Genomic DNA, 23,928 nt, shown 5'->3' with positions numbered 1-23,928 from the left:
CAAATTCACTGAGCACAAGATCTAAAGTTAGAAGATACTCAAGAAAATGTCTTGAATCATTCTAAATATACATTTTCTAAGTATTATTTTTGGAAATACATGAACTCTGTCATTAAGCTTGAAGAATGACCACAAAGGAAATCTTGAAAACCTTGCAAACCATGTGCTTAATCAAGGAGGAAGTATCTTCAGACTAAGAAATCCAACAAAAGTTAAAAAAGAGACTTTTAACTTTTATAAATTAATCCTTTATTTTAATTTCCAGAATAAGTATTTTATTTTATTATTTATTTTTAAAGACTTTTTTTTTTTTTTTGACAGAGAGAGAGAGAACACAAGCAGGCAGAGTGGCAGGCAGAGGGAGAAAAAGAAGCAGACTCTCTGCTGAGCAAGGAGCCGGATGTGGGACTTGATCCCAGGACCTGGGATCATGACCTGAGCCAAAGGCAGCCATTTAACCGACTGAGCCACCCAGGTGTCCCCAGAATAAGTATTTTAGAAGGGAGCATTGGTTGCAGAGGTAACAGTCAGGCTTCCTGCCCTCAAAGAGGTTGGAAGAGAACAGAATGAACGTAATCCCCATGGTGATGCAAGAGCAATGGATTCCCCAGGTGTAGTTTCACAGAGTTTTGTAAGTATCCTTGACCACTTCTTAATCCCTGCACTTCTAGAAACATCTAAAAAATGCCAGACAGCTCCTCTGGCATTCATATAGGGCATGTGGCACACAAAGTGAGAAATCATTGTTTCCCACTGCTGCTCTGCTGCTCTGCTGCTGGTCTTGTGTCTGACCTGGATTTTAAAGACTGGCCGTGGAGAATCAGTTAGGCTCCCCTGAGGCCACCACATGCCTGCTGAGGGCTCAGCTGTGATTCCTAAGGTTTGTTCCATATCCTGCCCTCTGGTCTATGGCCATTTTGGGCAGTGTTTCAGATGCATGCCCAAACCATGGCTCATGGTGATTTTGTAAGATATAGCCAGTGATTTTGCTAGAGGAAGGGGTGTAACCTTCCTTCCATTTTTCCCTCTCCTCTCACAGACCCGCCTGCTCGGTCTGGCTGCCATCGTTGCCAGCTTGCGGTAGAGGCCTTCGTTCCTCCCACAGCCTGGGCGCTCCCTTCCTTCGACATGAGGCAGGACTGCTGCACTTTATTAGTTTTTTTTTTTAGGGACATCCTCTGAATTTCCCAAATCTAAGATGGCCAGAAAGTTCTGGGCTCCTGAGGTTGGCTCAGTTGAAGAAGTAAAAATGTGCTTCTTACTGATCTCACAAATACACCAGCAAACTCTGATGGTGGAAGTGCAGTGAATGTAATCATGGGCCCCAGGCTAGTAACAGGATTACCTCATTTATTTTTAGAAACAATACAGTGGAAGTGAAAGAGGAAAAAAAAATGGGAGACATCATAAAAGGCAAAGGCAAACAAACAGGTTTATGGCGAATTTATACATATGCACACAGCCTACTTCTACAGACTGGTATTTTTTGGAATTCTGAATGCATGCACTGGGAATCTGGGTCGAAATTCAGCGCTTTCCCTCATCTGGGGCTTAAAAGCATGCCTTTGGCCAAATCACATCAGGGTAAAAAACCCCCATTGAAAAATGCCTCCAAAATCAGAATGGCACGTCTTGGGGAAACTGAAGGATCTCTTTGCTCCCTCTTTGATCTCATGCTGAGAGGGTCACCATGATTACAACTGTCTCCACGAAAGCAGTGCCATGGGCAGGATTCTGGTGCTATTTCTTTGGAAAGGAGACAAGTCTACATGGGTTAATTTGCATTTTTGAGGGTCTCTGGATATCCAATGGTATGCACAGCAATGGTACGCCAGCAAGACTACTGGCTGGTGAGAGGTTAGTATAAGCCAGCTAGCAAGGGCATGGGGGAAAAATGGGCAGGGGGCAAACTCTCACTGGGCTTCCCACCCTTGTGTAGGCGCGCATTGTTGTATGTCGCTTGGCATAATGTTAAAAGCCTCTGTTCTTTCTCCTCGAAGCAGAGGAATCTGGCCAAACAAAGGTGAAGTACTTTTGAAGGAGAGGAGGAGGGCTGCTGGTACCATTATGTGCCTTCTTCTCCCAGCCACTTGAAGGTGGCAGTCAGGGGTGGGGAGGGGTCTGAGATGGATCACCTCCAGGGTGTGCATGCCCCCAAAACACCCACGCTGGTGTCCAGTCTCTCACTCTGGACCCACAGCACAGCCCTCACACCACAGCACCTGGGCTCTGCAGGGAGGCATGGGGCTCTGGATTCTCTGTGCCCATGGCCTGGTCTCCGTGAGAGCCAGCCCCAGCCTAGGCTGCACCAGAGAGTAGCCCCAAGCCAGGCATACGCATTTCTGGATCACGCGAAGTAGAGTGGCAATGCTCAGGTCCCCCTCTGGACTGTGGGAGGAGAAAAGAGCACACACCAAGACAAGGTACAGGGATGTTAGGGACAGCAGGAGGCAGAGCAGAGGTCCTAAGAAGTACACTTTTACCTAGCAGGAAGATTTCCACTTAGAAATTCTTCAGCAAACATTTTTCGGGTACCTAGTATGTACTGTGATCAAACAAGCACCTTGGTTCCTGGGGTTTGGAGGGCAAGAACTCGGGACCCCTCTCTGAGAACCAGCATACAGGGGTGCCTGGGTGGCTCAGTGGTTTAAAGCCTCTGCCTTCAGCTCATATCATGATCCCAGGGTCCTGGGATGGAGCCCCGCATCTGGCTCTCTGCTCAGCAGGGAGCCTGCTTCCCCCTCTCTGCCTGCCTGCTTACTTGTGATCTCTGTCAAATTAAAAAAAAAAAAAAAAAAAAGAATCAGCATATAGAACATTCACGGCTTTGGAAGCAAGGGCCTGCCTACCTGACCTGTGTATAGCCCAGACAAATCTGATCTCTCGATTGTAAAAGTGTCTTGGAACCAGTATTTGGGGGCAAAGCAACACTATTAAGATCTGTGCTTAAAAGATACACTTGGGAGTACTTGGGGACTCTTGGAAGCTTAACAATGAGATGAGGAGCGGGAGTCTGCAGAAGCAGGAAGAATGAAGTCAAACAGGATTTTGGCTTTTCTTTTACAAAGACTGCTACTGTGCTTCTTTTTTTTAAATCTTGAAAAATAACAATTTTCCAAGGAAACACTGGCCAAAAAAGGGCATTTGCAAGTGCTATAAACATCCGGGGGTGAGGGGAAGGACAGGCAAGAGAATGAATAATATCCATGAACACATTATTAATGGTTATTGAAAGATTTAATTGTCAATACTAGAATTATAAAACACATTTCCGTATCAGATATAAGAACAAGGAATATGGAAACTAGGAGAATGATCCAGAATGAGAAAGCAACAATTCAGGAGGCTATGTCATGTTTTCATCTATTACTCTGTTTCTTGGTAATCAGCAAGCAAGAAGCAGGTCATGGTGGGACAGGTCAACTTCATCAGTTTCTGTTCCCAGGCCCTGCTCTTCCCTTCCACCCTTCTTGTCCACCATATGCCCTCTATACTTAGGTTCCTTTTCTCCATGGCTTCCTATCTTCACATGTGCACATCTCTCCCATCCTTCAAAGCCTGTTTCAAATCCCTCCTGATCTTACCAGCTATAGAGCCGATCTTCATTTAAACCAATTTTATGACATAACTGTACCATGGACCTGGAATTATATTTGCATTAATCTATACATATGATAATAATAGTAAATAACTACAGCTAACACTTCCTGTGTTTTACTCTGTGCCATATCCTATAAAAACAATCTAGGTGTTTTATATACTTTCTTTTCATTGAACCTCATTATAGCTTCATGGAGTTGATATTATTATGCCCATTTAAAGATGGAGACATTGGGATCCTGAGAAAGATAGTTAAATAACTTGTTCAAGAGGCTACTGAGTTGGAAGGTGATAGATCTGGGAACCTACTAGTGTAAAACTTCCTTGCAATATGGGGCGCCTGGGTGGCTCAGTGGGTTAAAGCCTCTGCCTTTGGCTCAGGTAGGTCATGATCCCAGGGACCTGGGATTGAGCCCCACATCGGGCTCTCTACTCAGCAGGGAGCCTGCTTCCCTTCCTCTCTCTCAGCCTACTTGTGATCTCTCTCTGTCAAATAAATAAGTAAAATCTCTAAAAAAAAAAAAAGTTCCTTGCAATAGGTGAAGGTGATTAAGAGTACATTTATCATGATGTATGGAATGTATGGAAGTGTTAAATCACTATATTGTACATCAGAGATGGATGTAGCACTGTATGTTAATTATACCGGCATTAAAAAAAATCTAAAAAGAGCTTTATAAATCAATAAGAGAAAACTGACTAAAAAGTAAAATAAATTTTAAAAAGCCCCCTAAAGAAAATGCAAATTAAAACCACCATGAGATACCATTGCTCACTTACTAAAATTGCCATAATAGAAAAAAAAATAGACAATACCAAGAATATGATTAATTGGAACTTTCATACATTACTGCTAGGAGTGTAAAATGCTATAGCCACTTTGGAAAACAGTTTGGAAGTTTTTTATAAAATTAGAAGGACACGAAATGACCCAGCAATCCTGCTCCTAGGTATTTATATCTCTGTGAAATAAAGTCAGATGGCCACACACAAAAAACTCATATGTAAATATTTGGAGCAGCTTTACACATAAATGCCCAAACTCAGAAACAACCCAGATGTCTATCATTTAGTGAATGCACACAGGCATCATGGTCTATCCATCAAATGAAACACTATTTAGAACAACGAAGAACAACTTGCTATATGCAATGGCACAGATGACCCTCCAGCGCAGCAGTATGCTGGGTGAAGGAAGGCAGACTCAGTAGGCTACATACTGAAGGACTCCATTTGTATGACATTCTGGAAAAGGCAAAACTGCTTGGAATACAAATGGCCAATAGACACATGAAAAAATGTTCAGTATCACTTAGCATCAGGGAAATACAAATCAAAACCACAATGATAAACCACCTCACACAGGTCAGAATGTCTAAAGTTACCAAGTCAGGAAACGGCAGATGTTGGTAAGGATGTGGAGAAAGAGGAATCCTTTTGCATTGTTGGTGGCAATGAAAACTGTCCAGCCACTATGGGAAACAGTATGGAGGGTCCTCAAAAGTTAAAAACAGAACTCTCCTATGACCCAGGAATTACACTACTGGGTATTTATCTCTGATTGAAAGGGGCACTTGCACCCTGATGTTTATAGCAGCAATGTCCACAATAGCCAAACTATGGAAAGAGCCCAGATGTTCATTTACAGATGAATGGATAAAGAAGATGTGGTGTGTCTGGGTGTGGTACATAAATAATGAATCTCAGAACACTGAAAAAAATTAAATTATAACATAAGAAAGAAAAAAGAAGATGTGTTATGTATGTATATACAATGGGATATTGCTCTGCCATCAGAAAATAAAATCTTACCATTTGCAGCAACATGAAAAGAACCAGGGGGTGTTATCAATCAGAGAAAGGCAATTATCATACGATTTCACTCATACGTGGAATTTAGGAAACAAAACAGAGGATTATAGGGAAAGGGAGGGGAAAAAATAAGACAAAATCAGAGAGGGAGACAACCATGAGAGACTCTTAACTATAGGAAACAAACCGAGGGTTGCTGGAAGGAAGGTGGGAAGGGGGATCGGGGATAACTGGGGGACAGGCATTCAAGAGGGCACATGATGTGATGAGCCCTGGGACGAGCATAGTTCTATGCAGCTGATAAATCACTAAACTCTACCTCTGAAATGAAAAAGTGAGAACTGAAAAGCAAAAACCAAATGGTTGGGAAAGAAGAGAAGTGAGTGGCTGCCTGAGGCTGCGGCTGGGGAGTTGACCAAAGGAGACAGCTGTTTAGAGTGAAGGGAATGTTCTCCATCTTGGTTGTGGTGGTAGTTACATCACTGTACACATTGATCAAAACTCAGAGAACTGTAAACCTAAAAAAGTAAGTTTTTTTTTTCAATTTATTTATTTTCAGAAAAACATTATTCATTATTTTTTCACCACACCCAATGCTCTATGCAAGCCGTGCCCTCTATTGTATGTAAAATATACCTCAACTAACCTGATATTTAAAAAAAAAAAAAAATTTCCCTGACAATAGGGTCATGGTTGTCAAGCTCAAATTAGCCAAGTTTCTCTACTATTTCTGACCAAATGTATCACTTGAGCTAACTAGTAAACAAAAGAGTAAGCTGATTTGAATTTTCCTACCATTCCATTTCTCTTCTGATCCTTGGCAGATGAATTAAAGAGGAAAAAACTAACCAAAAAAAGTTGACCATGAAGGAGGAGAAGCCAAAGGCAGAGATGGTTTATAAATGCTGAAGGAACTCAAGTTCACTGGCCAGATGCAGGTGAGTGGGTACCAACCTCAGCAAGTCTCTTGATCTTCTGTTCAAAGATCTCAGTTTTACTAGGAGTTGAGGCTGCTTTCTCATTGTCATCATCTGATGGAAAACACTCCCATGTGCTTTAAAAAAAAAATCAAAAATAAATGTCAAAACTTGAAGTGCTTGAGACAGTGAGTATAATAAAACAACATACTTTTTACAATAAAACAAAGATTTGGGGTAAAAAAATCATAATCGTATGAAAAGGAGGAGTCCCTCACATACCCTGATTGAGCTGATAACAAGATAAGGCATGGCATTAAAGCCTCCCAGCCTCCCTAAGGGTATCTGACAGGCCCCTGGAGCTACCACTACACCAGATGCACTGGCAGCATTGTTGCCAGATTTTATAAAGGGAAAAAGAAAGTTTAAAAAGCATGCCCACAGGGGCGCTTGGGTAGCTCAGTCATTAAGCGTCTGCCTTCTGTTCAGGTCATGATCCCAGGGTCCTGGGATCGAGCCCTGCATTGGGTTCCCTGCCCTGCTCAGCGGGAAGCCCGCTTCTCCCTTTCCCACTCCCCCTGCTTGTATCCCTTCTCTCACTGTCTCTGTCAAATAAATAAATAAAGTTCTAAATTTTTTTTTTTTTTAAAGCATGCCCAACTCCAGGTAGATCCAATTGCTTCCCAGGTCCCAAACCCTTTCCTGTTCAAGAAGGTGGGCCTGGCATCACCAGGGCGGCAACAATGCTATGTGTTCTAAGTCATGAAACAAGGAGAGTCCAAAATCTGTCAGGAGCTGAGCTCTGCAAGTCAAGGATCCTATCTGTCTTACTCTCCATTTTCCCATTATCTAGCACAGTGCCTGGCCAATGAATGTATTAAAAGATGCTCAATATTTGTGGAAGGTAACTTGGCATGTGAAAGACCCCTTCAGCATGTATACCACAAATTGAAATGTCTACATCTTTTAACCCAGCAACAGGCAACCTCGGAATTAGTCTATGTCATTAATTCTGTGCCGGTTGCAAGTATCAGCCCAGTGTTCAAGGAGAAGCATTAATCAACGGTCCTCGGGCGCCTGGGTGGCTCAGTGGGTTAAGCCGCTGCCTTCGGCTCAGGTCATGATCTCAGGGTCCTGGGATCGAGTCCCGCATCGGGCTCTCTGCTCAGCAGGGAGCCTGCTTCCTCCTCTCTCTCTGCCTGACTCTCTGCCTACTTGTGATCTGTCTCTGTCAAATAAATAAATAAAATCTTTAAAAAAAAAAATCAACGGTCCTCAAGTTTACCAATTTCCTACATTAGAGTCTTGTATATGTTACCAAGAAAAGAGCACTTAGATCAAAATAATTAGGATTTTACTGTCAAATGACATATTTTTTAAAAATGTGAATTCAATAAAGAATGTTATACGTATTAGAATATACTTCGCTGATGCATAGTCTGTGTACTTTTTCAGGAAAGGAGAGAAAGCAATGCCTAATAGTTGTACCTCTTCTGGATATGGAAGGGTCCACTTCAACACCTTTTTCATAAGGGGTGCCACCATTCAAGAAGAGTTCATATGTTCTATGAAAGAATAGCAAAAATCACATTTTTTCATTTTGAAACAATGAAATCAGTAGTGAAATATTTTTTTAGCACAGGTAACATGCCCAGACATTTATTTGTCTCATTGGTAAATGAGAATGAAAGTTCTTGATTCCTCTAAATGAAGTTTTTTTTCTTTTAACTTTTAACTGTAGAAAATGCATTTTCCCCATTAAAGTGAGAAAAATAATTTATGCCATTAAAGTGCTTTGATTTTAATGACTTATGTTAATGAATGTATTAATGATGTATTTTAAATATATTTTTCAAATGTTTAAATGGCATAGAAATGATAAGTAAAAAAACAAAACAGGGGCGCCTGGGTGGCTCAGGCAGTTCAGCGTCTGCCTTCGGCTCAGGTCATGATCTCAGGGTCCTGGGATATGCCTAGTGGAGTCAGGCTCCCTGCTGAGTGGTGAGTCTGCTTTTCCCTTTTCCCCTGCCCCTTCCTCTGCTCTTGCTTTCTCAAACAAATAAATAAAACCTTAAAAAAAAAAAAAACCAAACAAACAAACAAAAACCCTAAAATATCCCTCCCCACATCCCCTCTAGTCTGGTAAGGCCCTTGCCCTACCTTTTTCTATGCAAATGCAAACAAATATATATACACAGTAGATCTCAAAATGGACACATTTTCTTTCAAAGTTGCATATTACCTAAGTATAGAAAGTAGAAAATAAAAGCCCTCTTAAATCCTACTGTGTTACCTCCCTAGTTCTGTTCCTCAGAGGCAACCTCTGGGAACACCTTACACAAGCCTGCCCACATATGCACACGAATACAGTTTTTCATGAACAAAAGTGGAGCCACAGTACACATACTATTCTGTAACTTGCTTTTTCCATATAATAATATACACTGGAAATGTTTCTGTATCAATACATGGGCTTCTACCTCACTTCAAAAAATAGCTGTGACTTCCCTTTTGGAAAGATGGAGTAGACATCTTTTTCCCTCCCACTAGGTAGAGCTAAAAACCCTAGACATTCTTAAAAACAAAACAAAACAAGACAAATTTAAATACAAGCAGTCTGGACTTTTACATTCTGGGAGGGCGTGCCCCTCCCCCTCTCACGGGGATGATGTCGGAGTAGGACAAGTGGAGTCTGGACTTTCACCTCTGCCCTGTGGTAAAGAGGCCATGCCCACCCCTGGGGTGTAAGCAGAAGTTATAGAAGGCAGAGAACATTGTCTAAATCAATCCTCATAATAACCCTTAGGGGTAGGAACTTTTACAATCTCACATTCTGAAGAGAGGAAATTGGGGCTTGCAGGCAAGAAACCTGGAACCTGGCTTACAGTAACACAGACAGAGCCAGGGGCGAGCTCTGAATGGTATACTTCCAAACCTTGGATCTTAATTACCATCCTGATGACTGCCCATGTGTATCTCCTCTGTGCATTTCTCATTTATATCTTAGACTTAGATTTTTTGTGTATGCGCATTTAAAAACTTGGACTGTGGTGGGTATTAGGGAGGGCACGTATTACATGGAGAACTGGGTGTGGTGCAAAACAATGAATACTGTTACGCTGAAAATAAATAAAAAAAAAAAACCTTGGACTGTCTTTTTCTTACTCATGAGTACTTCTTACTCATTTTAGAGAACCCATTTTATACGAGGGATAAAAATCTGACCATTATGTATATAACACAGATATTTGGTACCCGTCTGCCTTTTGGTCTTAAATTTTAAATTCATTTACAGGGACTGCCATTACAATTTCAGTTTATCACCTAAAAAGGTAGACTCACGGAGGACCTGGGGACCCTGGACTTAGCTTTCCCACTCTTTCAAGAGTATCAGGTTCTGTTTCAGCACTGTGAAATGTGCTAATACCATAGAAAATTACTTAAAAACATTTCCAACAGAGAGTAAACAACTTTATTTGTTTGATTTTTTGTTTGTTTGTTTGAAAGAGAGAGAGAGAGAGCGCGAGGGAGCGAGCAGGGGTGGGAGAGGAACAGAATGAGAGGGAGAGGAAGAGAGAGAATCCCAAGCAGGCTCCATGCTCAGAGCAAAGCCAGATGCAGGGCTCACTCTCACCACCCTGAGTTCATGACCTGCACCACAACCAAGTTGGATGGATGCTCAAATGATTGAACCACCTAGGGCCCCCTGGGTAAACATCTTTCAAAATGCCTATTCTGTAAGTGGTATTTCTCCCTTTTTAAGATGACCCTGTTCATGCTGTTCTCATATATCACTCAAAGAACATTAAAACTTCTCCCCCAAGTTTTTGAAATGCTAACTCATTATACACTCTGCAAACTTGACATATCCAGATTCTAAATAATGAATTTCTACAAAATTATTCATTTGGAAGGAATATATAGGCAACTTACTTCGCTGGAATAGGAATTCCACTGGCATCAAAAAGTTTAAGAAACACCCAGCCACAACTTAGTTCTCCTCTTTCACCGGTTGACTAGGAAATAAATAGGCACACAAAACTTAATATGTGAACCAGTCGAATTTGAAAGCACATACCAAGTCTTTTAAAGGGAACAAAATTAGCATTCACTTCTAGGACTAAAAAATTCTTCACAAGAAAATAAAGTAAAACACAGTGAGTCCCATTTTCCTTGCCGTCCAGATGGCAAAGGTAGTATGTAAAGTGAAAATCCTATCTTGTCAAATTACTTTTGAAAATCCCAGGGCACCTGGGTGGCTCAGTGGGTTAAAGCCTCTGCCTTCAGCTTGGGTTGTGGTCCCAGTGTCCTGGGATTGAGCCCCACATCGGGCTCTCTGCTCTGCGGGGAGCCTGCTTCCTCCTCTCTCTCTGCCTGCCTCTCTGCTTGCTTGTGATCTCTGTCCGTCCAATAAATAAATAAAATCCAAAAAAAAAAAAAGAAAGAAAGAAAGAAAGAAAATCCCTTAAACCTGACAATGTGGCGACTGCTGAGATTGTTTCTTGAATGATATAAACATTCTGTGGAATGATCTAAACCACATCAGTACTACATGGGACTATGCAGCTTTGTCTCAGTGAGAGATGGAATGCACAGATTAAATCATTTTTAATTTTTTAATCATCCACCAGATCTTTATCTCTACCTACTGAAGGCCACTGGGGACTTGCTTGGGGCTCTGCTCCCCTCTCCTGTCCACCCACCCATAACACGGATGGGTGCATCTGCCTTAAAGAAATGAAAGGATGGTGTAATACTATTAATATAATAGCAGTTGGTTTTCTGGGTCACCTTGAGGCCAAGCATATATACTACACCTAGCAAGGTATTCTTAGAATGTGGAGATATTTAATTACTATCACGTCAAGTAGGTGAAGATTATTAAGAGCACATTTATTATGCCGAGCACTGAACAACGTACAGAACTCTGAATTACTATATTGTACACCCTGAAACTAATACAACACGGTATGTTAATTATACTGGAATTAAAATAAAAGACTTAATAAAATAAAAATAACTATCACAGACCCTCCTGGTTCAATTGTTTATATGACATGAGTTAATCCAATTTTCTGGTGCTCCCTTTATAAAAATTACCACTCTGACAGGTCCCTTAATTAGAGCTGTCAGCCACAAGGTTAAGTATAACCTGACCCTCTAGGATAGAGGTAAAACACTGTGGGAGTGCCACTGAACATCTCTCATCACTTTCTGCAAAGTCTCATCCTTTTCAAATCTTCATTCTTTAAAAACACTGAGGTTCCCTCAAGCTATACATATAAACAAATATACTTTTATTGTAAGTGCTACTGAGAAGGCAGCACTATATATAAACTAGAACCACAATTCCCATTCCTCAAGAGATTAAAATTTTATTACACATAAAAGCCTCAATTATTTTACTTGTAAATATAGACTTTTTTTTTAAACTTCCCTTTCACTGAAACGTTAGAAAGCTTTATCTTTCATCTGACATACATTGCGAATATAAGAAATTCCAAGTTCAAATAATATTCCAAGATCTGGAGATGAAGAATTGGATCTGATAAAACAATCGCCATCAAGCAAGCAAGGCAAGATGCCAGTAACCTGGAAAAATAAAGAAAACGAAGTTACGAATAAAAATTTAAAATGGGAGGGAGGTTTCAGCTCTACTCATTTGTGCAGTTTATAACTTTGCATCATAATAATGATCCTTTTAAAGGAAACAGAGAGCAGATGGATGGGACCCATCCACACCGATAATTTTACGTTAAAAAATTTAAGTTTTGGGCACCTGGGTGGCTCAGTGGGTTAAGCCTCTGCCTTCTGCTCAGGTCATGATCTCAGAGTTCTGGGATCGAGCCCCGCATCGGGCTCTCTGCTCAGCAGGGAGCCTTGCCTTCCCCTCTCTCACTCTCTGCCTGCCTCTCTGCCTACTTGTGATCTCTGTCTGTCAAATGAATAAATAAATATATAAAATCTTAAAAAAAAATTTAAGTTTTGTGTTGAGGGAAATACCTTTATCTTCATTCACTCTTTGGTGAGAATAGAGGCTAGTGTGAAACACGTACGGTACCTAAGTCTGCAGAGGTGTTATAAAAATAGTTTGCATATATAATATGCATTAATTAATATAATTAATTAATATAATATAATTAATATAATTAACATAATTTATAAATTAATATAAATATCCTTGTTTTTTGTAAACAGAACCAAAATTGAAGACTTCATACACACATTTGCTCAACTTTTCCAAGGTGTGCCTTGCAAATTTTCCTTTCCTTTCTCTTTTGCTCATTCCTTTTCCTCTCTCTGGACAACCACACCCCTCTGTCTTGCCTATAAAATCCTCCCCAGCCCTCAAAGTCTGGTTTCTCTTCTACAAAACCTTCCCTGAGCCTGAGGATTGGAATTAAGGTCATCCTCCCCTGCGCTTTCACAACCCTGGGAGTCCTGCATCATGACATTTTGCCCTTGTGGTTATCAACACCCCCCACCCCCCACAGGGCTATTCTAAGGATTAAATGAGATCATACATCATGCCCAGGAGGCCCTACCACCATGCCTGGCACATGGACACAGCTCCATAAAGACAGGTTATTGTTATCATAGCCATATATGTTTCTTCTCTACCAACATGTAAGTTCCCACACTGCCTGGGAAGAATGTCTTGCACCTAACAGATGCTTAATTTCCCTCAAAAAGGAACAATTTCTTAATATTTATTCTTCCAAACAGTTTGTTTTTACATCCAGAAAAAAATTAGAAAATTCAACCCTAAATGCTTCAAATACACAGAGATGCACCATCAGAACTGTGAGGCATTATGCCGAGATACAAGCAGCAGGGTGCTTAGATCAAACTGGACTTTCAGGAGATGTATGACAGGCAAGCGTGGGCACGTGCAGCACACACACCGGGTGGCTGGGCCTCCTCTATGCCCTGTGCCCTCTCGTTGAATCCATACTGCTTGAAGATCTTCAGATGCAGTAAGAGGAATGTTCATGGAGGGTTTTTAGGGTGCAGTGCCCCAAGGGAATTAGTTATGGGAAATGAATACTAAAGTCATGAAACTTTAGAGGTAGGAAAAAAGTAAAGTAAAATAAACCAGAGACAATATTATAACAAGAACATCTAGATATCAAATCTTCATGTTCACATACATCTATGTCATAGAGACTCTGAGGTTTGAAGTCACCTAACCTCATTCCAGTCTTTTTTTTTGTTCCAGGCTTGACAGTACCTGGATACAATGTACCAGCCCCAGGCGTCACCCTTGATTTTATCTGAAGAAAGCCCAGCTTTCATTAGCACTGTTGATTTCATTTGTGAAAAACACTTCCTAAATTTATCTCTCTGTTTTCATTTTCATCAGGGGGCATTTCCTAGAATTGAACCCTGAAATCCACAGAATGAGATGATTCATAGGAATTATTACTCTGATGAGTCAGAAACAAAAGTAATTTTTATGGAAGTCTTCAAGGAATATTAATCTAAAGATTCAAATCTGGCCCCATATATTCTGTGCTTAAAATAAATACGTTATTTCAGGGATACACATGGACAGCTTTGCTTCAGAAATTAATTGCCTATCACTTAACAGGTAAAAGATGTTCACGTTTCATTCCATTCCCTTAGCAGATTCCTTACCTGGGGAGAAAAGGTCCATGTTTTGGGCTTTTTAGGTAGCCATGTGGCTCTGACTGTGTGGATATTGCTCAGAACCTGAAACGAGATTTCCTTATTAGAGATGATGTTGTATAGAGCACTCTAAAACATCCTCGCTTCTAGGGGTGCCTGGCCAACTGGGTAGGTTAGGCATCTGATTTCTGATTTGGGGTCAGGTCATGATCGTAGGGTCCTGGAATCAAGCCCTGAGTTCCAGGCTTGGGTGGGATGGTCTACTTGAAGATTTTTCTCCATTTCCCTCTGTCCCTCCCCCCTGCCATCTAAAATAAATAAAATTTGAAAAAATTTAAAAAGAAAAAAAACCCAAACTGGTCACCACTTCTACAACCCAAATAGTTAACACTGAACAGGCCACATACTACACAGAGCCGAGGGCCTCCAGGGGGTTCTTTCACTTCTTAGTTTGTGCAACTCTGTGACCGTTTTCTTTTTACATCAAAGACATACAGAACTTTAAAAATGAGTAACAAAAAGCTATTTTGGCACTAATTTATAAAATAACAAAAGAACTGATAAATTCAGACTCAGATCTTGGCACTAGTAATAAATTATAGTAAATGGAATACTTACTATCTGGAATAGGTTTATCAGAAAAGGAAGTGAAATTCCAGATACAAATGACCTTTTAAGAAATGTGACCCAGAAGAGCATTTTATGGTAGCCCATCACCCTGCAACTAAGGACAGATAATGCTGATAATAGCCCAGATATACAGCCTCAGTTTTCTTCAAGATCTCCAGCCACATACGTTATAGTCTTCCTGAGACTTATCTCTTGTAAAATGCTACTGTAAGAAGTCAGTCCTACAATGTACAAAAAGCAATGAAATACAAAAGAAGCAAAAACTGAAAAGTTCAAATTCCACAAAGATATGGCTAAAATTGCCATCTTCCAAAGAAAGAGAAAACATAAAATTTTTGTTTTATTTTATTTAAGTTTATCCATTTATTTTAAGTAATCTATACACCCAATATGAGGCTTGAACTCATGATGCCAGGATCAAAAGTTGCATGCTCTTCTTCTTCTTTTTTTTTTTTTTTTAAGATTTTATTTATTTTACAGAGAGAGATACCACGAGTAGGCGGAGAGGCAGGCAGGGAGAGAGGGGGGAAGCAGGCTCCCTGCTGAGCAGAGTCTGACCCTGAGATCATGACCTGAGTCAAGGGCAGAGGTTTAACCCACTGAAACATCCAGGTGCCCCAAAAGTTGCATACTCTTCTAACTGAGCCAGCCAAGTGCCCCTACAATTTTTATTTTAGGTAACAGTATTTTAGTATAGCACTGTTAAAACTAAGCTTTAAAAATAAGTAGATAGGGGCGCCTGGGTGGCTCAGTTGGTTAAGCGACTACCTTTGGCTCAGTTCATGATCCTGGAGTCCTGAGATTGAGTCCCGCATCAGGCTCCCTGCTCGGCAGGGAGTCTGCTTCTCCTTCTGACCCTCCTCCTTCTCATGCTCTTTCTCTCATTCTCTCTCAAATAAATAAACAAAATCTTTTAAAAAATAAGTAGACATAGTTTCTACTTATGAGTCCTATGAGTTCAGATTCAAATCACTGCCCTCTATGTCCCTGCTGTATATACATATATGTGTGTGTATATACACACATACATACATATATACATATGAAAGAAATGAGGGCTTTCTTTTTTGGAAAACAACTCTGCTGCCCACAAGATAATCCATATATATATATGTATATATATGTGTGTATATATATTTATATATATATGTGTGTATATATACACACACATACACACACACATATACATAGGAGTTTATTTTAAACTCTTCCTGAAACAATATATATTCTCAGCCTGGACTCTTGGAGTACAAACTTGTTATGATTATTACCTGGTATTCAGCATAAGACTGTATCTTATCTACTCTAAGTTTCCTCTTAGTTTTTCAGGAAGTATTTCCTACTTCTTATAATCAAAAAGTCCTTTGCAATCATTGAAACTGAGATCTCACACTGTCTCTGCTTTTCTCTTTCCAACTTAGAGAATTCTGATTTTGATTCAGGAGAAGCTTCTTCTGCTTGACAATTTTACATCTTTCTTGACTTACAAACTCTGAGAGCTAAAGAGGACTTAGTCCAAATACCTCATCATACATTTGAGAAAACTGCAGCTAGACAGGGTGAATGACTGGCTCAGAATCTCTGTTTTCTGCATAAAACCAGAACTCAAAGGATGAGGTAATCAAGGTCTCAAAAAGTTTAGAACTTCCACTTAGTAAACTGCATTAAGAATACATAAGGACTCCCAATCAAGATGGCACGCTGAATTTATGCTTTAACATAGCTGCTCTGCTCCCAGGGTCCTGGGATCGAGTCCCGCGTCGGGCTCTCTGCTGGGCGGGAAGCCTGCTTCCTCCTCTCTCTCTGCCTGCCTCTCTGCCTACTTGTGATGTCTCTCTGTCAAATAAATAAGTAAAAAATCTTAAAAAAAAAAAAAAGAGACAGAGTAGCACTCAAATGTAAGGTGAATACGTCAGTGGACCACACACAGACAGAAAACAGAAAACAGAAAGTTGCAGAGGGTATAAGGAAATGATGCCATTTTATAAGGCATGAGAATACTAAAAATTAGGCTGTATAAAATTAATAAAATAAAATTCAGTATAGGGGTTACCCACATGGAAGTTTGAGGAAAGCAAAAGGATGTGGGAGGAGTATACTGAGGATTTCGATCACACTTGCAGCATTTATTTTTAAATTAATATACTATTTTTAAAGAGAAGTCTCAAGCTTACAGAAAAATTGAGCAGAAAGCACTTATTTCTTTGTTTTAAAAGTCAGTGTATGTATTATAAACTGCGGGGCTTCAACAGAACTAGGTGATAAGGCCATGGGTGTCTGTTATGTCATTCTTTGCAAACTGCGATATTGAAATTATTCATTTTTTTAAAAAAAGATTTTATTTATTGATTTGACAGAGAGAAAGAGAGCACAGCATGGGGAGGCAGAGGAGAGAGAGAAGCAGGCTCCTCAGTGAGCAGGGAGCCAGATGCAGGACTCAATCCTAGGCCCTTGACCCAAGCCGAAGGCAGATGCTAACTAAGCCACCTAGGTGCCCGAAATAGTTCATATTTTAAAAAATACTACTAATTCCAATAAAAATAAGATGGAGTATAAAACTGATATAAAAGGAAACAAGTAAACAAATTGGAAAATTATAATGTCCCCAAATAAGAAAGATTCTAAATATGAGATTTAGGCTTGTGTTCTATTTCTCTTATAACTGGCAAAACAGATGGGTAATCAGTTGATGTATTATTTCTTTCTTTCTTTTTTTTTTTAGATGTATTATTTCTTAATGGGTACTGAAGGGTTTTCAATTTATTTTTTCAAAAGTGTGAAATACACAATGGTGGTAAGTCTGAAATGTGTCAAACATATCAGACAAGTTAAAAGAAACATACAGTGAACTCCCTTACACTTATCACCTAGATTCTACCATTAACATTTTATTATACTCGCTTTAACACATATATCATCTATCATCTATCCATCCTTCAATTCATCTTATTTTTTATTTTATTTTTTTTAAGAAGGCTGGAGCCCAACACGAGGCCTGAACCCATGACCCTAAGATCAAGACCTGGAATGAAATCAAGAGTCAAGACACGTAACCCACTGAGTCACCCAAGCTTCCCAATCTCATTTTTTGATGCACTGAAACCTGCACACATTTGTAAACTTCTCCCTAAATTAGCATGCATAACTCGAGTTCATTATTTATTCACTTTTTGATGTAAAATTTGATATAATGAAATTTACAAGCCTTATTTTTATTTTATATGTAATGCCCAATAAGGAAACATGAAAGCAGACTGGCTAGGAATCATAGGTCCTGAAGAATGACTCAGTGAGTGCTGTCAATGGAGGCCTAGTGAGGAGACCTCCATTCTACTTCTACTAGGGCTCCAAGGTCAGGAAGCACATTGTCCTCCCAGGGGTGTGAACAGAAGCCAAGTGGGGAACCTGGACTTCCATTCTCACTTGGAGTAGTGAGGTGGCACCAACTTCCCTTGATAGCGTGGTGTCAGAAGCATGCTAAAGTGAAAATTAAAATAAGATCCAGAAACTCCTAACACCCACAATGTTCAAGATCCAATAAGAAAAAAAAAACACTCATCATACCACGAATCAGGAAAATCTCAACAGACACCAACACTGAGATGACTGCGAAAAGACAAATGTTGGAATTACCTGACAAGCATTTTAAAGCAGACACTGAAAAATACTTCAGTAAGCAACTACAGACATGTCTGAAAAAATGTAAAATATTGAAGAAATACAAAGTGTCAAGAAAGAAATAAGGAAATCTCAACAAAGAAATAGAAGATAAAATGAAGAACCTAGTGGAAATTCTAGAACTGAAAAATATAATAACCACAGTTAAAAACACACATGTGCACAAACACACAACTCGCTGGACAGACTCAAATGCTGAATAAAAAAGAGAGAAAAGAATCAGTGAATTTGAAGATAGGAAAATAGAAATTATGCATTCTGAACAACTAAGATAAAATTGATGGAAAAAAAGTAAACAGAGCCTCAGGAACTGGTGGGACTATAACAACAGATCTCACACTCATGTCATCAGAGTCCTAGAAAAGAGTCTGGAGCTGGGAAAGTGTTCAAGAAAATAATGGCTAAAATATCCCCAAGTTTGGTAAAGGACACAATCCTACAGTTCAAGAAGCTGAGCAAACCTTAAACAGGATAAACCCAAGAAATCCATGCCCAAGGACAAGTACAAAAACTAGACACACATTTCTTAAAAGCAGTGAGAAATAACACTTAGATTTACCAACAGGGAAACCCATTCTAGTGACAGTGGATTTCCTATCAGAAACCACAGAAGGAAGTGGAACAATATTTCTCAAGTGCTTAAAAAAAAAAAAAAAAAAAAAAAAGCCAGAATTCCACATCTAGTGAAAATATTCTTCAGGAATGAAAGGGAAACAAACATTCTTGGATAAAGTAAAACAAAGAGAAATTGTAGCTGACATAAAGACTGGTTAAAGGGAATTCTCTAAACAGGATATGATCTTGAAGGAAGGAAGAACAATGAAAGGAGTAAAAGTGACAGTAAATACCCTCTTGAGTGTTCTAAATTATGCTTAATTGTTGAAGTAAATACAATACTGTGTGATGTGGTTGTCAGTGTATGCAAAGTTTTAATAACAATGCTTTTTAAATGGAACTAGGGAAGCCCTGTTAAGTAAATAGCAAGGAGTATTTATGTAACTACTAAATATCTTCTAAAACTTGTCCATTGGAAATCCGATATAAATTAGTTACATAAATTCACTTCTATTATTTTTAAATGAATCACTTCTATTATTTTGATTTGTTACTTAAATAAAATAAAATTTCAATCTTTAGTTTCTCATAAATGAGACTAGGAAGAGCTAAAGTGAAGTATCAAACCAGATCTGAGAAAAGAAGGCAATTCATCTTTTCTTGGTCATTGATGACACCTACTGGCTTCTTAGTGGCAGTGGCTTTGTACAGGGCGTGTAGAAATGAGGGAGGGATCACTATAATGGTACAAGTACAGAAAAAAAGAAAGAAAGGCACTGGGAGCAGGAAGTATACTCAGCACGTGCAAACCTAAACCCACAAACTCCTCCAAACCTGATGGGCTCCTGATGTTCTTATCTCATTGAATGTCACAGCCATCCACCCAGATGCGGGTCATGGTGGACACCCCACTCTTCCTCACTCACCATTTCCAAGCCATTACCAAATTGTGGTTTTTACAGTCTAAATATCCTTCCGGCCATAGTTCTCCTCTCCATTTCTACCTCTCTAGTCTAAGTTGCTAGCCTCATATCTCATCTATCCACACGTGACATGTTCTATGTATGTTCTAAGTGCTTTACTGGTTATATTAACTCATTTCATCCTCACAGGGGCCCCAAGAGATGTGTGCCAGATGTCAAAGGGGAAAGAGCAAGGCCAAGTAATCTGGTCAGGGTCTTACACCAGGCTGGTGGAACCACAGTTAAACTGGGGCAAATGGCTCCAGATTTTGGGGGTTTTTTTTGGAGATGACATGGCTGCCTTTTGACCAACACACTTTGCCATAGCCCCTAAATTGTCTACTCATATCTCTTCTGGACCCCCTCTAATTCATCTCCAAAGAAGAGCCAGAGATATTCCTAAAGCATAAATCTAAAACTATATCACTTCCTCCAATGACTTTCCCTGTTTTTAGGAGAAAGACAAAACTCCCTCACATCATGGCTTACAGTGTCTTACACTGAGCTCCTTCCTGACATCTCCCATTTCATTCCGTCCTATACTTCCCCTTGTTCTCTCCACTCGGCCACACTGGCCTTCCCTAAGTCATTTCCCACTAAGGCCTTTGCCTGTGCTGCTCCTCTGGCCAGGTTCACACTCCCCTTTCCTTTCACCTTCTTAAGGCCTACTCATCCTTAGATCTCAACCCAAGCATCATCTTCTCAGGAGGGAGCTTAGACTATCAACTTGAAAATTCTTTTCTAATGTAACTAGAGTTGTAAATTTCCATCTAAACAATGCTTTATCAACACTCCACAAATTATGTGACTCATTTTCACTTTTTGTTCAGCTCCATTATTTTCTAATTTCCCTGGAAACTTCCTTTTAATCCATTAATTTCCAAGCATTTAAGGATTTTTTTCAGTTATCTTTCGGTGACTGATTTCTAATTCAGTTCCACACAATCAAAGACGATTCATTGTATGATTTCAATTCTTTTAAATTTGTTCAGGGCCATCTCTCTTGGCAAATGTTCCACAAGCACTTGAAAGAATGAGTACTTTACTATTTTGGGGTGAACTGCTGTACAAATGTTTATTAGATCCAGTTAGTCGATGGTGTTAATTCAGTTCTTCTATATACTTACTAATTTTCTGTTTGCCTGTTCCACAGTTTCCTGAGAGAGAAGTGGTAAGTTTTCAACTATAACTATGGCTTTGCCTGTTTCTCCTTTCAGTTTACCAAGTTTTACTTCATGTATTTTGAAGCTCTATAGGTATATACATATTTAGAATTATTATGTCCTCTTGGTGAACTGTCTCTTTTATCATGTAATGTATTTCTTTATTCCTGCTAATTTTCCTTCTTCTGAATATTACTATCTTTTTGAATTGTCTACCCTTTTCATCCTTCTCCTTTTAGCCTGCCTATATTTATTATATTTAAGGTGGGTTTCTTATACATATATAGAAATGGATCTTTCTACATATACATATACAGTTGCCTCTCTCTCACTGTGATTTTAACTCGCATTTCCTTGAGGACTTCTTATATGTTATATACATATCTTTTTATGTCTCTTGGTTTTTGATATATTTGTTTAAGAGCCTGTTCTCAAGTCTTCTGCCAATTTAAAAAACTGAGTTGTCTTTTTTCCCTTGGACATCCTTGATTTGTTCCTGATCTTAGGGGGAAAGTATTCAAAATTTCACCAGGAAGTATGATGATGTCAGCTTTAGTTTTCTCTTATTGCCCTTTACCAATCTGAGGAAGTTCCCTTCTGTTCCTACTTTGTTGAGAATTTTTAAAAAATCATGAATGGGTATTGAAATTTGTCAAATGCCTTTTCTATATCTTTTGAGATGACCATGTAACTTTTCTACTTTAGTTCTGTTAATATGGCAAAATACAATGATTTATTTTCAAGTGTTAAATGTTGGTTACACAAGTATGTACAACTGAATTCCTGAAATAAACTCCAGTTAGTCATGATACAGTGTCCTTTTTATATATTGCTAGATTCAAGGTGCTAATATTTTGTTTAGGGTTTTAGTGTCTACATTCATGAGAGATACTGGTCTTATAATTTCCCTTTCTTATAATGTCTTGTTATGTGTTGGTATCATGTTTTTCCTGGCCTTATAATATGAGTTGGGAAGCATTTCCTCTTTATCTGTTCTTTGGAAGAGTTTATATACTATTGCTATTATTTCTTCCTTAAATGTTTAGAGAAATTCACCAGTGAAGCCATATGGGCCTAGAGTTCTCTTTGTTGGAAGATTTTTAATTACATTTTCAATTTTTTTAAACAGAGGTTGCAACTTTTCTATTTCTTCTTATGTCAGTTTTGGTAAATTATGATTTTCAAGTTATTTATTTTCAAGTTATTTTTATTTTATTTTCAAGTTATTTATTTTCAAGTTATTTATCTGCACTGTCAATTTATTGGCATAAGGATGTTTATGATATCCCTGTATCATCCTTTTTTTTTTTTCCTGTATCATCTTTTTAATGTCTGTGGATCTGAGGTGAGATCTCCATTTTCATGTCAGATAATGATCATTTGTTTTCTTTTTCTCTTTTTAAAATTTCTTTATCAGTGTTAATAAGCATTTTTCAATTTTGTAATCTTTTCAAAAAATAAACTTTTGCCTTTTAAAATTTTCTCTTTCATTCACCTGTTTTCTATTTCATTAAATTCTACTCTTTTTTGGCATTTTAATTTAGGTTTGTTTTATTTAAGCTTAGGTTTTTTTTCATTGATTCTATTCTTATCTCTAATATTTCCTCCATTCTACTTTCTTCTGATTTAATTCACTCTTCCTTTTCTAGCCTCTTGAGTTGGTAGCTTAGATCACTGATTTTAAATCCTTATTTTTGTCTATTCAGTTAAAGCTATAAATTTCCAGCTAAGCACTGTATTTAAGCTGTATCTTATAAACAAATCAATTAATTTTTAAAGAGTCATTGAGAGTCTTTGGTTCGGGGTAAAAATATTCTCTTAGGAATTGGGGAGGAGTGAAATGGAAAAGGACACAAAGAAACTCTGTAAGGCAATGGTAACGCTCCATATCTTGGTTTGGGTGTTGGACATACAGGTATGTACATTTGTCAAAAACATAATACTCTGTACACTCAAAGCTTGAACCATGTATAATACTAGAAGATCGGCATCAGTACCTTTTTCATAAGTGAGAAATCTAAGGCTTCAGAGGAGTTAACTGTGATAGATACATATGAACATCATGCACTTAGCAACGGAAAGAGCCAGGAATTAAGCCTATGTCATCAGAACCCTTATGGTTTGCATTCTACCACATATTATTTTATATGTATACACACATATATACAGCGAGAGAGAAAGAGAAAGAGAAGGGATACAAAGACACAGACATACCCCAAGCAGTACATGATTAATATGTGGCTTTAAGAAAATTATCTTTCCAACTGCTGTGAACTGATTTACTCCTCAGTAAACTCACCTTATTACCATCAAATAGACAGAGGCGTACATGTCTACTGAGAACCTGGATGCTCATTCCTGGAAGAGGAATCATTTTACAGCTCCAGAGGGTCAGAATGAATGAAACACGACTTGGTCTTGACCTAATCTAAGAGCAAAATTATTTATAAAAAAGGTTTATTTTATGGTATATAAGACAAATTCATTTTCAAGGCATCTTTTATAAATACTTAAAGTGTACATACAATAAAAAAGGATGAAAGAAAAAAGTTTATACCTAAATATACATATGAAAAGTTCCAATAGTCTGTTCAACTTAAAATAAAAACCTTAGGTAAATTTTCCATAAATCTTTATATTTGAAATATTTGCATTTTGGGGGTAAATACACAAAAATCATAATGAAAAAATAGTACAATCAGGTAAAATGGAGGATGTGACTATGGAATCAGTGTATTCCGGGTTCATTCTTAGAGTTCATATACAATGTGGGTAAGTGTAGAAGGTCACCATAGCATAATAACCAGTGACACCCAGCATTAGTATTATCCTGCTGGCTCCTCCTTGTTTTAATTCTAAGCATGTACCTCCAATGTTCCTTGGCTTCTTACACAGATGTTTTGACAGAATGCACTGACTGTTGGATAAGATTATTCAGTTCTATTTCACAAGTATAGTTCAGAAGGTCAATGAATAAATTGG

At 38.7% G+C, this 23,928-nt stretch overlaps 1 protein-coding gene across 2 annotated transcripts in view; it reads right to left on the bottom strand.

The window, feature by feature from the left end:
- Nucleotides 1-23,928, bottom strand: part of NPHP1 (nephrocystin 1) — a 58,189-nt gene that overhangs the window by 13,468 nt on the left and 20,793 nt on the right. For both annotated transcript variants that reach the window (XM_044261642.1, XM_044261643.1), the window contains exons 11-16: nucleotides 23,246-23,374; nucleotides 13,968-14,042; nucleotides 11,811-11,921; nucleotides 10,263-10,345; nucleotides 7,818-7,894; nucleotides 6,367-6,466 (exon numbers count right to left, since the gene is read on the bottom strand). In XM_044261642.1, the coding sequence (XP_044117577.1) occupies nucleotides 6,367-6,466; nucleotides 7,818-7,894; nucleotides 10,263-10,345; nucleotides 11,811-11,921; nucleotides 13,968-14,042; nucleotides 23,246-23,374 (575 nt within the window). The remainder of the gene's footprint in view (nucleotides 1-6,366; nucleotides 6,467-7,817; nucleotides 7,895-10,262; nucleotides 10,346-11,810; nucleotides 11,922-13,967; nucleotides 14,043-23,245; nucleotides 23,375-23,928) is intronic.

This window comes from Neovison vison, chromosome 8 (genome assembly GCF_020171115.1).
Source record: "Neovison vison isolate M4711 chromosome 8, ASM_NN_V1, whole genome shotgun sequence".
NCBI lineage: Eukaryota > Metazoa > Chordata > Mammalia > Carnivora > Mustelidae > Neogale > Neogale vison.
Note: the sequence above shows the minus strand (reverse complement) of the source record. Positions and strands in the feature narration are given on the sequence as shown.